The sequence below is a fragment of the Gambusia affinis genome, linkage group LG17 (assembly GCF_019740435.1).
Source record: "Gambusia affinis linkage group LG17, SWU_Gaff_1.0, whole genome shotgun sequence".
In the NCBI taxonomy this organism is placed as follows: domain Eukaryota; kingdom Metazoa; phylum Chordata; class Actinopteri; order Cyprinodontiformes; family Poeciliidae; genus Gambusia; species Gambusia affinis.
In genome coordinates this window covers 22,689,617-22,706,439 of record NC_057884.1, presented here as the reverse complement: position 1 = coordinate 22,706,439, position 16,823 = coordinate 22,689,617, and the positions used below count along the sequence as shown (strand labels likewise).

General features: G+C 37.1%; 1 protein-coding gene across 1 annotated transcript; it reads right to left on the bottom strand.

The window, feature by feature from the left end:
* Nucleotides 1-1,216: 1,216 nt before the first annotated feature.
* Nucleotides 1,217-6,691, bottom strand: spp1 (secreted phosphoprotein 1). The gene is made up of 8 exons (XM_044144369.1): nt 6,614-6,691; nt 3,959-4,022; nt 3,827-3,874; nt 3,672-3,746; nt 3,140-3,202; nt 2,928-3,056; nt 2,499-2,819; nt 1,217-2,370 (listed from the first exon to the last, which is right to left on the bottom strand). Exons 2-8 carry the CDS (start codon nt 4,010-4,012, stop codon nt 1,966-1,968), a joined length of 1,095 nt encoding a protein of 364 aa, XP_044000304.1. The 5' UTR covers nt 4,013-4,022; nt 6,614-6,691; the 3' UTR covers nt 1,217-1,965.
* Nucleotides 6,692-16,823: the final 10,132 nt, after the last annotated feature.

The following is a 16,823-nucleotide window of genomic DNA, read 5'->3' as shown; positions in this document are numbered from 1 at the left end:
ATAACTCATTTTATATATTACATCATAGCACAGTTTATATGAAAGAAAACAGTTCAGAACAGACCAGAGAAGAATTATTTTGATGTTTAAAAATATGCTTTGACGCAGTTATATCCTGTTATGCTTCATAAGAACAAAATAATGAACGATACACAGATTTCTCTCAGCACCTCGTTTTCCTCCCACAGTCCAAAAAACACGACTCTGCTTTTAATTTGATCTCTAAATTGCTCTCAACTCTTATAGCCTAAGAAGTAAAATTTTACGAGGAACACATTTTCACATAAAACCCAATCATTTAGCATCATAAAATAAAAAACAATAAGCTAACACAGCTATAAAATAACAAAAAAGAACAAATTTGTGTAAATTTGGAATTTTTTTAAAAGTCTGCAAGCATATTTGAGTTTAACATGCTACTTTTAGCTAATCTCCGTTAGCTCGCTAAAATATAAACAACAAAATAAAAACATAAAACAAGCAAAAGAGGCAAAAATAATGCGATAATACAAACTTTTATAATCCCATTTTACATTTTATTTGTATAATTTTTGGATAGTTTTTGATTAGAAGCGTTCTTTTTAGCATATCGCGATACAGTGAGCAGCCTAGCTAACATGTGCTAGCATGACCCGATCAACTAGCATCATTTTTATTAAGAAAATGTTTGTTTCTATGGAGCTTTGTGTGTATTTTAGCGACTAAAAAGGTCACAATATGTTCATATTTTATTTTCCCCTTAATTACAATAAAATCAGCAGCATCAGTAAAATAATTTTAGCACGCTAATGAACGGCTAATTTTAGATTTAACAGAATTGAGCTACTTTGAAAAGAATGGAGTTTTAATAAATTGTAGATGATAGAACCATAATATTTTTGAAAGAGCTTCAATGTGTTCTTTTTGGCTAATTTCTTTACACAAAATAAGAGTTGTGGTTAAAATAAGTTTACTATGTGGGATCTTTGTTCAGTAGTTGATGCTGCTTAAAGAGCAACAAAAATTTATTTTCTTGTTTATAATGAACACTTCAGATGAAATTACATACTATTATTTTGAAATAAATTACAAGCTATTTTTGCTGATGCAGTGTTTTAATTTGAACCGAAAACAAATAATTTAAAATAACAGTCAAATCTTTATTAAATGTTTTAATTTTCTGTCCCCCCCTTATGCAAATTAAATCAAAATGTCAACATACAGACAAAAACAAAAGTTTATATGAAAAAGAATTTTATTATCACTTTAGAAATGGTACAATATGATACATTACAGTAAACAACACCGAAAACACATAAAGCAGGTAGGATCTGTGCAAATGAACAAGACTGTGTTGCATGTATGAATACTCTTTTATTTCCTGACTGAAGTCTGCATTGCAATGCAATTTGATCCGTCTGCATTATTTTGTGTGCACCAGAAAACATCTGTACCAGTTAGCAATGAAGCATTAGCCACACTGGCTGCAAATTTCCAATTACACTCAAAATATTACAAGTAATTGTTTAAAAAAATGTTTTGTTTGCCTCTAATTCTAAAGCACAGAAATCAGTTTGCAAATAGCAGTTAATAAATGTGGATTCCCTTGTTTGTTGGAATAAACAAGAGGATTTAATTTAGCAGTTTTGACTTGCAGTTAGAGGGTGAATGGGGGCAGAAGACTTCCTGTAGCGTCGTCATTGTGAACATCCTCTGTGTTTTAACCTACACACCACAGAAAGCAGGAGGTATTGCCTTGTTTAAATAAACCCACAGCAGGAACGTTTGTGTTTTCATCCAGACGTTCAGAAATAATCAGATAAACCATGCTGAAGAAGATTAGAGCTACTAGTAAAGAAGCTGTGGTTTTCCCTGTTTGACCCTGCAGTTTTAGTGGCCTCAGGAGAGGAGAGGGGACGTCTGTTCTCCAGGATGCAGCTCTTTTTGTGACGATCACGCCACCGTCCACCCCGCTTCCTGGACGCCTTACTTGGCGGTGACGACTACCGGCATGTCGGTGGGGTTAGGTCCCGCCCCGTCCTCGTCCGAGTCGCCTTCCACGCTGTCGTCTTCGTCCGAGTCGCTGTCGGCGGCGCCGGGCGTGGCGGTGGCCTCCTCGCTGCTCTGGGCGTCCTCGGATTCGGCGCTGGCGCTGTCACTAGGGGAGCTGGCGCCTTCCTCTTCCTCCTCTTCCTCTGGAGTGCTGCTGCTTTCGCTGTCGTTGGTGGTGGATGCCCCGCTGCTGGCGCTGTCGTCCTCAGCGGGAACGGCGGCCTGCCGGACTTTGACGTCCTGGTCCTGAGAGAGTCCAGAAGAGGCGTCCAGGCCCTGGGTCTCCACCTCTGGGGTGCTGGTGTCTTCTTCCACAATGTCAGAGTGGATCTGGAAAGCCTGAAAGTCAGAAATCATTCAATCAGAACCAGTCTGAAAATCTAAGGAAAACTAAAAGGTCTCAAAAAACAACATATCAAATGAGAAACCATTGATATCAATTCCTCAAAAGGAAGACTAGCCTGTACCTTATAAACCTTTGGGTACTTCTCCACCTCGTTGCCTTTAGTCATGTCATAGGCCACCTTCTTGCCAACAATCTCGTAGGATTTGTATGGGTCGGGACCCTTCTGGTAGGATTTCTTATCCACAAAGACGGTGGTCTTGTAGTCCTCAGTGAGTCCTGTCAAACTGTCCCCGCGGCCAGCGTCGGGGTCGGTGACAACAGTCGGCTCGATGGGTTCTTGAGTCGTCTCCGACTCGACGACGCCGGGTGTTGGGGTGACGGTGACGGGTACAGGAGTGGACGACTCTCCAGACTGTGAGTCTGAGTCCTCCTCATCTGTGTCCTGTGATTGTAAATATGGAAATGTTAAAATGACCTCTGAGCCAGAGGACGATTTCAAACGTCACTGGCAAGGATTACGGAGAAGAAACAAATATAGCATTTTACTCACACTCTCATCTTTGTCGTCGTCATGGTCATCATCGCTGTCATCGCTATCCTCACTGGTGACTGAACTGGTATCTGCAGGTGAACCTGCAACACCAGATTTGACCTGTACTGGAAGCCCAGCCGCCGCCTCCTGTACGAACCGAAAACATGCAAAACTGAAAGATCTGATGGAAAGTTTGAGACTCACTTCCCTTCTGATCCCCAGATTCTCACCTCAGTTTCATCTGAAGCATCTTCACTCTCATCTGATGCAGACTTAGCTGGAGCTACAACATTCTGCGCAGACAGAGCAGAAAATTTCATTAATTTCCTTTGTTTATCTCTAATAGTTTTTGGAAAAAAAGAATATAACTGGAGCCAAACACTGTTAAGCTGGACATGATGCTGAAATTAGGCAGATTACCAAACCCAAGCAGGATTTCAATGTGCAAAACAACAATAGGAAGGAAGGAATGGAAGCAAATATGCACAAAATGGAACAACCAGAAAACCAGTTGACTATTAAGTGTCAACACATTACTGATTATACATTTAGTTACAGACATCTTTCAATATTCAAACGTTTAGTGCATAAATAAACCAGTTCTCTCAAAACAATAAGAAAACTTTTGTTTAAGACAACTTTTAAAGAAATGTCAGCTGCTTTGAAATTAAAAAAAGGCAAATAAATGTTCCTTAACTGACAGAAATACTTTATATTACAGTTTTATCTTAATGCAATCCCTGGATTTAAAACAGATTTTACCTTAACTGGAGCCGATCGTGACTTAGGAAGAGCCAGTTGCTGTTTTCTGATGGCCGGTCGCGCTGGTCTTCTCACCTGTTCACATCACAGACATAATTATTATTTTATGCATAAATCACAAACTAATTTCTGCATAACTCTCTCTGGATACTCACCACCTCCTCAGAGCTGTCAGAGCTTTCGCTGTTAGAGAGTTTTCTCGCCTATATAAGAAAAATAAATATCAACTGAATGTAATCACAAAAGTACTTCATGAATTTAATTCCTGTAAACTGAATAAAACTCACCGGTCGGCAGAGAACTGTGGCGAAGAGCAGGACGAAAACAATGGCCACCTTCATCGTGCCAGAACTGGGAACCAGAACAGGTTGAAGTCAAACAAAATAAAACTATAAAACATAACCATGACACCAAAATACACGTCTGACAGCCATAACTTCACAGGAAACACAATGAGATGTCAAACTTAACATCGGCTCACTGGAGAATCCTTCCTAAAATTGGAGGCTGCCGGGTCACATGACCGTTAACTAGTCCTGGTATGTCACAGGAAGTCATTAAAGTCTTAATTAGAGACTAAAAGGAGAAGTTATGAGTCCCTGAATTAAAACAGTTGAGCATTTTCTCTGTCATCAGAGCCAGAAAATCACATCGCTCTGGAGCGTGGTTTCATAAACTATGAGACACGAGATTTTTTTTGGCTGACTCAGACCCTAAAGATGGAGAAAATCAGAAACAAGAATGTCTGGAAATAGTCCAGTTGTAAAGCAGATTACAGGGGTCAAAACACTGAGAACTAGTCAAACTCTGAACTGTTTTCTTTAACTCAATCTCTTAACAATAAACATGCAGTAGGTTTAAGGATAAAGAATAGAGAATAAATCAATTTTTAGCCAAAGGTCGTCGTTACATCTGACCCAGAGCGAGTGGTCAATCTGTTGGACTCCGGCTAAAGACTTTGACATTCAATCACTCCAACTAGTTTCCTTGTGGGAGGATCAGTCTGAATGCCTGCTTCTATGTTTTAATGATGGACTCCTCATGTAGTGTGTATTTACTGGGTTATAACTGGAAAGCCGCAGTGCAGCCGGAGCTCCATAGACGCCCATTGGACTACATGCGTAGGTATTTTTAAATGTCTATCTTTGTCCCCAGTGCATGACCTTGAGGATGAGGACGTTTGGAGTTGAATTGATTGAAAATGAAGTCTTGTTATTTTCTGTGGGTGACAGGAAGCTAATTGTTGTTCTGAGGACAAAGTTCATTTCTGGTCCATCTTTAACATTTTAGTAACAAAAACAAGTTTATATTTTGTGTTAGATGAGAAAAATGTGATACAATGATTATTAAAAACAAAACCAGCCAAATTTGGAAGGTCTTCTGCTAATCAGCTAGCTGATGTTAAAGCTAGCTGATTAGCATAGTTTAGCATAGCTGTGAATGAAATGGAAAAAATCAACATAAAATTTTCTAAGTTAGATAGTTATGAAGCTAGTTGTGCTGTAACACAACCTAGAAAAAAATAAAAAAAAATTTCAAACCTGGAAGCTAGCAGGTAAAATACTTTTCAATGCTAACGCTAACGGCTATGAGTTAACTTTAAAGGAGAAGTTGAGTGAAACATACTTTATATTTTGTTAATGATGTCTAAGCTATGAAGAAAATTGAGCTGTAATTAAACCGATAAGGTCTGAAAACATTTCTGTCTTGGAAATTAGCAAGTGACAAAGATGTTTTTGATGCTAATTAGTTAAAAAACAAGTTGCAGAAAACATATTTAACTTTTAGTGGTGATTCCTAAGCTGTTTATCTAGTTATGACATAAAAAGTCCTGTCATAAAACCTCTGTTAGAAAACATTCTTATCTTGGAAGCTAACAGACACATTTCAATGCTAATGGCTGGAAATAGCTTCATGTTAAAAGGAGAAGTTGAGGGAAACATATTTTAGTTGTGATTTCTATCATATGTTTAACTATGAAGATTATTGAGCTAAAATAAAACCTAAAAGAAAAAACGATGCTAACTTTAAAGTTACCAGCTAAACAATTTTTTTGTCCTTTTTTTGATTCATCTTTTGATTTATTATATAGTTAAAATAAAACCTTCAAAGAAAAATTGGAAAGATAAAACTTAAGAAGTATTTTTACTTTATAGAATAAGTTCAATAAAAAACTGGATAATTTAGAAAATATAATACAATAAAAATTTAGAAAATATTTTCCCAAACTCTTGTATCAAACAATCTTTTAATGATATCAAAGACAACTTCTGTTCATCTTAACATGAATGTGATGCCAGTTAATTTCCTAAAACTGTAAAAAAAAGGTTAATCAATCAAAACTAAAAATATTAAATAGCTCCTTTAATGTTGGTTCTAAACATCTGAAATGTTATTTGGAAATAAAGCATTGATGATAATGTGCAAAATTAGATGTTATGGTTTTAATTGCTTGGTAATGTAAATCTGAGTTGCAATATATCTGGGAATAATTACAAATCTTTTTGAGTATTAATTTATTCTAGATAAAGTTTCCTTCACACTCAGAGAAAACTGATTGATTTTATTTGTTTTACATTTACTGGTTTGCAGTTCATTAAAATTTTTAATATAATTTTTAAAGTTGGTTACAAGACCAAATCTTTAAGACAAAAACAAAAAAACATTCTTGTTATGACATCGTTTTGGTTTGAAGTTGTCAAAGTTTTTAACTTGAAATCTGAAATTGTTTCCTATTCTAATATCTAAAAGAAGTAAAAGTAAAGCTGAGAATAGATTGAATTGTTCTTCATTTAACCCTGAAAGAAAACTACATTTTAATATCTGCACTTTAAACAAACCTCACATTTCCACCAGTTCAGCTTTCTTAGTAAGTTTAGTTATTTTCCACACAATAAGTAAAAGCATCTTTTGAGAAAAATAATGATGAAAATGAATCTGACCTTGGTTGCAGTCAACAGAAGAATATCAGCAGGTGAGCTCAGCCTTTACTTTACCTCCTGGTCTTTTCTCGTGCTACTGCTGGAACCGAGGCTCCTGGTTGGCTTTTAAACCCCTGAACCTCGCAGGAGCAGCCAATCAGAGCGGAGTTTGTGATGTCATGAGGTTAACCGCTCCTCGGTCCACCTCTCTTCTCTTCTCCCACTCTTCCTGTGGTTGGTGTTGTGCTGCCAGACGCACACATACATACATGCTCATGAAAAAGCTCCAACATGTGAACGCGCTGCTGTTTGTGCTGCTGTTTGTGCTGCTGAGTTCTGCGCTCTCATGCTGATGGTGTGTGGAGTTAATTTAGGCTCATGTTCGGACAAGCGGAGGGGAAAACCAGCAGCGTGAACATGTAGGTGGCATGACAGTGATTCTGCTTCCTGACAGACAGAAGAACAACATCTGTCTGAGGTCTTTCTACTAAATTAGGAATTTGTCTACGAAACCAGACTAATTTGTCTCAATTATAAACATTACTTTTTTATTTTTTTTTAGTGCTGTTATGATCTTTTCCAGTGGTAAGCAATCTCTCTGTTGCATAAGTTAGTAATTAATAAAGTTTTTATAGAATAACCAGCTCTTTATTAGAAAAAACAAAACCAGGACACAAACTGTGGTCTAAATTTAGTGTCTATTTATTATCTGCAGGGGAGGCTGTCATTATGGGTTTCCATGGCGATAAAGTCTAGAAAGAGGTGGACCAGCGTAGGTTTGTCTACACTAACATGAATATTTACAACAACCAGTAACAGAAAGTTAGCTATGCTAAAGCTAACGCACTAATTATAAACATTAGTTCCACTAATGCTAATTTGTTAAAACAACATGGTATTTAGCATAAGCTAATGCTAAAGCACCAAAGCTGAAACACAGAGTTATGTATCGCCGTGTTTAGCTTCCCACCAACCACTGAGTTGACCAATCGCGTCTCGTCACATGACACCCAATCAGCCAATAGCGACGCTTCGGTTTCCTGCGTAACCAATCAGGTCTTCAACTCAAATTATCATTTTTTTCTGGTAAAATTTTATTCAACTGAAAGTTTACAAATCAGTCAGGTAAATTAGCACTTATACAAAGAAATTAATTTAACGGAAGCTAAGTGTGCTAAATGATTTTAAAGCAGCTGATTCTCTCCGCTGCGTTGGTTTGTTGGTTTTTGGTGAGACAAAGTGTTATATTTTTAAAAATCTTTTTAAAGAGGAAATTAATTACTGGGAGAAAATGCTAAATATGAACTTCAGCCCGACTCTGCTTTAGCCAGGCTCACAATCATCTTCTTTTGAAATTTGATGTTGTTAGTGCTGAAGGTGTCGCCCCCTGCTGGCATGGCAGAGATATGGGAGCATTTTTAATGGTAGTTTTACAGTGTAGACAGATATTTTTCAAAAATGGAAAACTACTTATGGAGTTGAGTAGCTAGGCACATAGTGATGCTGGAAACCAGAAGTTACCTTGATGAAGAAATATAGTTTCATAGTGTTCATTTCTATTTAATAAATTCATAAATTGATATTTATGGCTTCAGAAACAATATGATTCTGGATCTAGGCCTCATCTAGATATGGAAGTTGCAAAACAATTATATTTTTATGTTTCTAAAAGCAAAGCAGAGAATCAAAGATGAAAAAAATCATATTTATTTTTGATTTTATTGTGTTTAAGTGATATAAACTTTGCAATAGAGCTGAGTTAGTCCAGATACTTTTACCATCTTGCAGAAAAGTAAACTTTTTATTCAATCTGTAAATAAAACACAACCATGATATTCAACCATAAGGTCCAGTGGACACTGGAGACGTCGTTGTTTTATTTTATCTGTGGTGAAAAAAGTCCACAAACTCTCGGTGTTGCTTCTTCCCCGTCGGCCATATTTGTTTACGCTGAACTCAGGTTGGATCTGAAGAGATTTTATGAATCTGTCTGCGTTGTTTCCTGGGAATAAACTTCTTCTCTGCTACGAAATGTTTAGAAATCAATTTATAAGTAACTTCTGTCATCTTTCCATCTTGGTGTTGAGTTAAAACACATCTCCATGACAACCAATTCTGTCGTGGTGCCTTCAGAATGGTCCAATGTTGGTTCACCAACCCGATGTATATTTTATTGGCATTGAAATCGACGTTATGCAATCCTACATAATGTATAGATGCACCTGAACTGTCATGTCTGCCTTTAACTCTGCAGAGACTCAGACGTTTTATTGTAATAACAGGTTTGAAAGTTTCACAAATCATATTTAATGATCCTGTCGCCTCACTGAACGTAAAGTAAAAATTAGAAGAGAATGCAAAGAATGCTCATCTGTCTGGACTCAACCATACAGTCTTCATATATCTTCAGTTTATTAGTGCATGATGTCAGAGATGTGAATGCATCTTCACTGTGTGCAGCAATAAAGAGATAAAAAAGTATTTTGTGTTAAAATGTGACTTTGAACTGTTAGTTTCTGTAAATTCACAGTAAACATTTTGGGGCTGTTTGTCTCGTCGATGGACTGAAGACATGTCCAGGAAGTGGCCTGCTGCTCCTACCTGTGGGTCTTTATTTTGAAAAGCAGAGCTGTTGTGAGCAATCAGTATCTTACCTACAGCAGGAAAGTCACAACAACAAAACCCCCGTCAGAGACTCGAGTCATTTTCAGTTTGGATGATTCAATCTGAGACAAACCTAAGAAAATATTTTCATTTAACGTCGTGCAAACGATAAACTGCTGGTGTTGCTTTTTCTGTGTCTGACGATGAAATTTATCACCACAGTGATTAAGAAAAGCTAATAAATAAACAAGCTTTATGGTGGTTTAGATTTGTCAGTTTAACCTTGATTGATAGAGAGTTTTACAGGAACACTGCAGCGATTAATTTTACGATATGTTAAAAGACATAATGCAGGCGAGTCTAAACCAGAAACCCAAGATGAAAATATTCAGGGGCCAAAAGTTTCTTTTCTTTTTTCCCTAAATTAACAACGCAAAAATATTATTGTGAATTTTTTCTTTGTTACCTACAAAATATTAAAACAAAATTATATTTTACTTTTACCTTAATGCTTACAGCCGTCTAACTTTTGGTACTTATTGTTTTCCATATTATAAGCCTATAAAATGTTTTTAATAAGAATGGTTGGGTGTGTCAAAGCCTGTTTTTGAATAAAATCGTGCTATAAATGAAAATGAAATTATAAATACATAATAAAAGACTAACTGCAGAAAACCTCTTTATGTTGTTCACTGTTAAAAAAACTCTCTAATTTACAGAAAATACATCAATATATGATAAAATCCATGTAATAAAGGAACAATCCATATTTAGATATAAATTAGAGACATTTTTTCCGTACAGTCTACTTCATATTCTCCATTTAAGTTGATATAAACTTGGATCAGAAAATATCCTCCCAAAAGAAATTGTTAAAAGTGTTGGAGAACTAAATATGTGCCATTCCGGGGCCGCACAAAATGAATCCGTGGGCCACAGATGGTCCCCGGGCCGCATTTTGGACCCCCCTGACCCAACACTAATCAGAAACCCTGGTGTTATTTTCCGCATGTCGCGTTGTGTCGTGGAGCTGCACATTTTAAGAGAAACCTCTGGATATTTGCGTCTTCATAAAAGCCGCTGGGTTTTACTGGAACGCCGGTTGATGAAGTTTGGTGATTTTAAAAGCCCGTCCGCGCTGCGCCGCGTCGCCGGGGACGTGGAAACGTGGGCTGGACGTCACAGAAACACGCGGCACTCGTGTGAAAACACACACTCTTTCCAGGCTATAAATGTGTTGGAACAGCGACTGGCAGACAGTGGAATATGACATAAAAAGGGTAAAGTGAGAAAACCACATTCATTAGGCCTTTTCCAGACTCGCATGTGTCTTTCTGTTGTGCATTAACGTATTTATGGATTTCCACAAAGGCAACTTTCCCCTCACCAGAACCGACACATATAAAATCTTCCAAAGCAATTATTTTCTTACTGTTTCACACCACATGAATTATCCCCTGTAAATAATATTTTATGTCACTTAATTCAATTCTGTTTATTTACAAAGTGCCAATTACAAACAAAAGGCATTCATTAGTTAATCCTAATAATCAAGCAATGATTCAAATTCAGTTTATTATTCAAATTAGCATAAAAGGCTTTTCATGTTTGAATACAAATATATATAACATAATATGTTATATATGTATAACATATTATAATATTATAATATGTTATATTATGTAGATATAGCTAATATTATTCATCTGTTTGGTAACCACTAAGTGAAACCCACTACAGATTAATTTGTGGTTATTTTAACCAGGGCTGAGATTTTGAAACATTAATTTTGATTAATTGATTATAAAAATGTGAATGTTTTTAACTTTTTCTAAACATACAAAAATCACCATCAGGAACTTTTGTATTGGCTTTTGTACTGTACATTATGGTCTGCTACATTATGCTACATTATGCTACATTATGCTACATTATGCTACATTATGCTACATTGTGGTACATTATGCTACATTATGCTACATTGTGGTACATTATGCTACATTATGCTACATTGTGGTACATTATGCTACATTATGCTACATTATGCTACATTGTGGTACATTATGCTACATTATGCTACATTATGCTACATTATGCTACATTATGCTATCCTACACAATACAATGCTATGCTTTGTTATGCTATGCTACACAAAGCTATACTGTGCATACAATGCTATGCTATTGCATACTACACTATGCTAAACTGCACTATGCCATACTATACTACAGTATGCTATGGTATAATAGATCATACTATAGTATATTATATGCTATAATATACGATGCTATGCTAAACATTCTGCTATGTTTGTTAATCCAGTTTGGACCACAGGTGAACGTTTAGTTTCAGTGCCTTATTTTTTATTTCCTACCTAATAGTGACATGAATAGTTAATACCATAATAATAATACCATAAATAGTTTATAACCAACCTATCAGTTTTTAAATCAGTTGTAGCCAAATGTGATTTTCAGCACAGCAAGTCAAATCAGCACATTTCCTTCCCTCAGCTCATCAAAACAGCATCAGCTGCTGTAAACGTTTTCTGTTATTGTTTTACCTGACAGGATGATGAAACTCACCACAGCTTGGAGCTTTTCTGGCTGAATTTTGCATGTTTAAATATTTGATAAACAGAGTTTGGATCATTTGCGGTTGTCGAGGCAGAGGAATGAAAACGCTGTAACAGTTTGAGCCTCATGTGGCCTGAGAACCGTCCAGAACAACAAGCTGCTGGTTCTCACTGACAATAATATAGTTAATCAGCTGGACACCTAAATAACACCAGACTTTGACCTGAGGCTCCAACACCGAGCCAAAGTCAGAGAAAAACAGCCAAAAAAGTCGTAACAAAAACATTCTTTTATTTCTGTTGGTGCTGATCAAAGGACATTGTTTTCATGTTCCAAACCGAATATAAAGTGACCAATGAAAACAAAAACAGAGTCAAACATGTTTTTAAAAACAGAAAAATAAAACTGTTTATTACTCAGTTTTTACTATTTCCTGATGGAACGTCTTCATGAAAGATGCGGGGCCACAAACAAGGCGTCACGACATGCTGGCAGTATTTATAGCCTCTGCTATGACAGGACAGACATGCACTTCCTGAACTGGCGTTGGTGGAGGTGTGTCACTTCCTGGAAACATCAGCGTGCTCACAAGGGATGGCATGACTGTCTTTATTGTAAGTTCAATCTTTTTGTGTTGAAGGTGACACGTTTTGCTTCATTTAACAGCTTAGGAAAGATGAAAAACATGAAAACAATGAAAACATGTTCATTAGAAAATCATTCTGAGATGATGAGATTTTAGTGGCTCAGTTCCTTTCACAATAAAACGTTTTAGGGCCTCTTGTCACTTTAAATCCAAAGGAGCTCCAGTTGAGTTGCTAGGTGACGAGTGGAATTCTGCCGGGGTTGCTAGGTGACGGGTGGAATTCTGCCGGGGTTGCTAGGTAACAGGGCGTGCCTGCCGGTTTGTGACGCTGCATTCCAGAGGTTTTTGAAACAGCTAATTTTCCAGACACCAATAAACATTGATTTATTAACAGAAACCAGTTGGGTTTTTTTTTAATCGTTTGGGCTTGTCGAATGGGAACATTGCAGAATATGTTCCCGTTAAATTTTTGAAGGAACCTTTTGAACTTTAGGGAAGAGAGAAGCTCCACATAACGACTCGTTGGGTTTGGTGGACCTTAAGTCATCAACCAGCGATCTATTTACTTTCCTCAGTTGGGGAATTCCTGGACCAGATCCGCAGTGCTGGAAAAAACCCAGACAGTTAAAAGTCACACCGACTGCAAAACGGCCAAAAATGTTTCTTTAAAGTAAAAATTTGAGACATTTTTCAGAGAACCTAATGATAGAATTAAATTATTGTATGTTTTTTAAAGTGAATGTAAAGAGATTTTTGTTTTCTCCCAATCGACTCCCAATGGATGTTTGAGACGATGTGGGTTGGAAGGACATATTGGACCTTTTGTTTAAAAATGCATTATTTTCATTAAGTTCAACTTCCTTACTAACTTTATCCCAACCAAATTATTTAAAGAAATATTCGCTTTAATCACTTCTTCTGTTTTAAATATGATTAATCTAATTTAGGTACCGTAGATGTGATTTATCTGAAATCCTTGAGAAAATGTTTATTAATCAAGTGTGTGAGATTTAAACAGTAAAAAAGTGCTTCAGGTTTCAGAGCTCATCACTGGACTGGAAGTCACAAGTTACAGCTTCCTTAAAGAGGCAGAAATGACCAATAAAACAAACCAAATATACCCTAATTATTACATAAACAGTCAATTGCACAATTAAAAGTTGTTCTATGATGCAAACAGGACAGAAATGATCGTCCTCTCCCTGTTTTGCGGTTTCTTTTCTGCACAGCAGCATCTGGTCGACCTCATATCTTAGTCAAACACTGAAAACATGCTGGAAATTCATCCACAATGTGTTAAGAATCAGAAAAATGTCTGCAGTCCTCTATAATGACTGAACGACCATTTTTATGACTAAAATGTATTAAAAATAATAATAAATCTGGTTTGTTAATTGGTGAAACGCGTCTGAAAACCGGCAGCCGCAGAAACCGCTCGCTGGTTTTATTGTCGCTAACAAGGAAAAATAAAGAGATTTGAGAATGGAAAGAGTTTTTAGTGATAACAGCAAGAGAGAATAAAAACGCTTTTGATGACTTGATAAGATTTAAACATTTCCACAACATTAAAAATACCACAGGCCTATTTTCTAACCTTCTTTAAAACATAAACAGTTGTACGGACCATTTAGCGCCTGGTCCTGGTTCTGCTCCCTGTTCACCCAGACTGACCCCAGGTCCAAACAAAAAGCTTCCAGTTAGCTAAATGTAAAGGAATGGAGAGCTGGAAACCCGGTTTATTAAATCTACAGCCAGGATGTGTTGGTGTACTGTCAGTGTTTACGACTTCTCCAGACTTCTTCATCGTCTTAAAGCGACTCCAGCTTCTGCTTTCCACATATTGAGGATTCGCAATATCCTCTCTGGAGTTGATGGGTTCGACTCTCAGTGATGTGGCAGAACCAACCAGAGTTACACATTCATGAACTTCATGTGGGATTTCTGCACCGCTTCTAATTTAGTCTCCCAGCTGAGTCGCTGACGACTCTAAGGAGTTCATCAGACACTCAGCATGGAGGGAAAACTGGCTCTGTGGTTCCACCTGGAGGGGAAAAGTGTCCAGAATGTGTGGGGTCTGCAGAGTTGGTAGAGGTTTCTAACTGTTTGTTGCAGCCTGGACCGGTACGGTTTACTGGATGAGACAAGCCAGTAAATTATTAAAAGTAAATTAATACATAAATAATTGAATGAATTAATCAAAACTAAACAACAATGAATGAATGAATGCGTGAAGGAAAACAAAGAAAATTAAAGAATGACTGAAAAAATGTATAAATGCAGAAATGAGTTAAGAGTGTGTTCACATCAGCCATGTTTAATCCACTTTAATCCGACTCCAGTCCATTTGTCTAGAAGGTCCAGTTTGTTTTTGGGGCATGGATGCTAATCAAACTCTGGATCGACCAAACTGAAGAGTTCTGGTTTCGGTTGAAGTGAACTCCGGGGCAGTTTGAATCCATATTTGAATGGGATCCGCTCCACAAGCAGGAAGTGGACTACAATGCAGGGCATTCTGGGTAAATAAAACCAAAACAAACACTTTAGCACTAGAGGGAGAAATGGGTCCTGGTGTTTATTGAAAGACAAAAGAAAATCCTCCACTAAAATCTGATGCCTCTCCATTCGTTTACAGTTTGTGTCGTTTCCTGTAGTAGTTATTGGTGCAGCGCCCCCACAGGACAGGAGGGGAACAGTTTCTTTAAACGTTTGGTTTGTTAAGACGGTAGTCGTGTTTTTATTGACCATAAAACTGCACAAATTGTAATTATGAAAATGAATTTGCTTAGTGAAATAGAGTGATGAAGTGAGTTTTGGAAGCACACCTTGATTTTTAACAACTTATCACGTGAACAAACTGATCCATGTGTGATTTGTATTTTATGGAAACAACGCAATCACAAAATTCAGTTTTTCCGACATTAGCTGAATATCAACAGTTTTGCGTACATTTATAATGAAAATGTAACAACAGTGCAGAGTGAAGGAGAATCACAGCAGCTGAAAATGTAACAAATGAAGTGAGTCTATAAAAATAGAAACATTATTTCTTTATGTAGGATATTAAAGGTTGGATTTATTTAACACAAATACACCAGGAGGCTCCATTTAAGCATGAGTGAGGTGCATTGTTCAATTGCAATACAGTTTAGTGTTTATAGTTGAGCTAAGTCTTAAAATCAGTGCAGAATTCACCAGCTGCTGCACTACAAGTTGTACAATACCACCCATCTGACTATGTGGGAAGTTAATGTCAACCCAAATCCAGTTCCACCCCAGTTGTACCCAAAAATACTGAAATTACACCCTCAGACTAAAACATCAACAAAATACATAATTCCTCGTCTGAAATGCGAGCCAACCCAAACAGCTCAGTTATGGGGTGCAGTGACTGCAGCCTGAAACGTGAAGCTTCACATGTTTAATGTTTTTACCGTTAGCACCCGTCCGACAGACTCATGTTCTACTCCGGCTTAATTAGAAGAGGAATGTCTGAAAATGTTTGTTAGGGAACCGCCCCAGTGTTTGACAGACAGGAAGCTCCTCGTGCAGCAGATTTCAGACCTGTAATTCTGACCGGGTCGTCAGAACCGGACAGTTCTGCAGGAATGATGCAGATCTCTGCAGAAAGACAAAATACATGGAGTTCATGTGTTTTTTTTATTGTTCTATGTTATAAAAACACTTGCTAATTACACACCTACCTGTGCAGGTTCAGGAAGTGATTCTTTGGAACAAACCCTTCACCTGTGGTTTTAGATTTATAGCTATTGAATTTTGCTAACTGTGGCTAATTTAGCTTTAGTTTGGTCAGAAAGCACAAAGGACTTCAGTAGATTTTTACATTATTTTGCACAAAATCTTAGACAATGAGATTTCAGTCTGCTCAGTTCAGAATGGGCTGTTTTAGGAGGTCCTGTAGCTTTAAATCCAAAAACGGTGCAGATGACCACGCCCCCAACTCAATGTTTACACTCACATGTGAAAATGACTCCAAACAGATGCATAATTATACAACTGAACATCTTAGAAAAGCACAAACAAGAATGCAGAGAGTGGTTTATGGATATTAAATCAACAAAAAACAACATTTGTCTTTTCCAACAGCCATTGTACAGAGTAAACAGTGGTAAAACCAGCTGATCAAATGTGCTGGAACTCTGTTGGGGTTGCTAGGTAACGAGTAGGTAACTTAGAACTATCTTCTCTCCTCAAAGAGACAGTAGATCTGTTTCCATCGACCAAATAATTACACAAATTGGAGATGCAAAAATAAATTTGCTCAATGGAAATGAGCTAATTTAAAAAATAACCTTCAGTTTTTTAGTTTTTGTTTTTGCACTGGGCTTGGCTGGGGTTGCTAGGTAACGGCACAGTGCCTGCTGATTTGTGACGTTGCATTCTGGATGTTTTTGAAGCTGCTAATCTTCCAGACACTAAAAAGTAAATAACTTATGGACAGAACAAG

Bases quoted from the DNA above. Each gene is read 5' to 3' on its own strand.
- spp1 (XM_044144369.1), bottom strand. From the start codon at position 4,012: ATGAAGGTGGCCATTGTTTTCGTCCTGCTCTTCGCCACAGTTCTCTGC. The intron at 3,747-3,826 runs GTGAGTATCCAG...TGATGTGAACAG, and splicing joins CTGACAGCTCTGAGGAGGTG to GTGAGAAGACCAGCGCGACC. The intron at 3,203-3,671 runs GTAAAATCTGTT...CTGTCTGCGCAG, and splicing joins CACGATCGGCTCCAGTTAAG to AATGTTGTAGCTCCAGCTAA.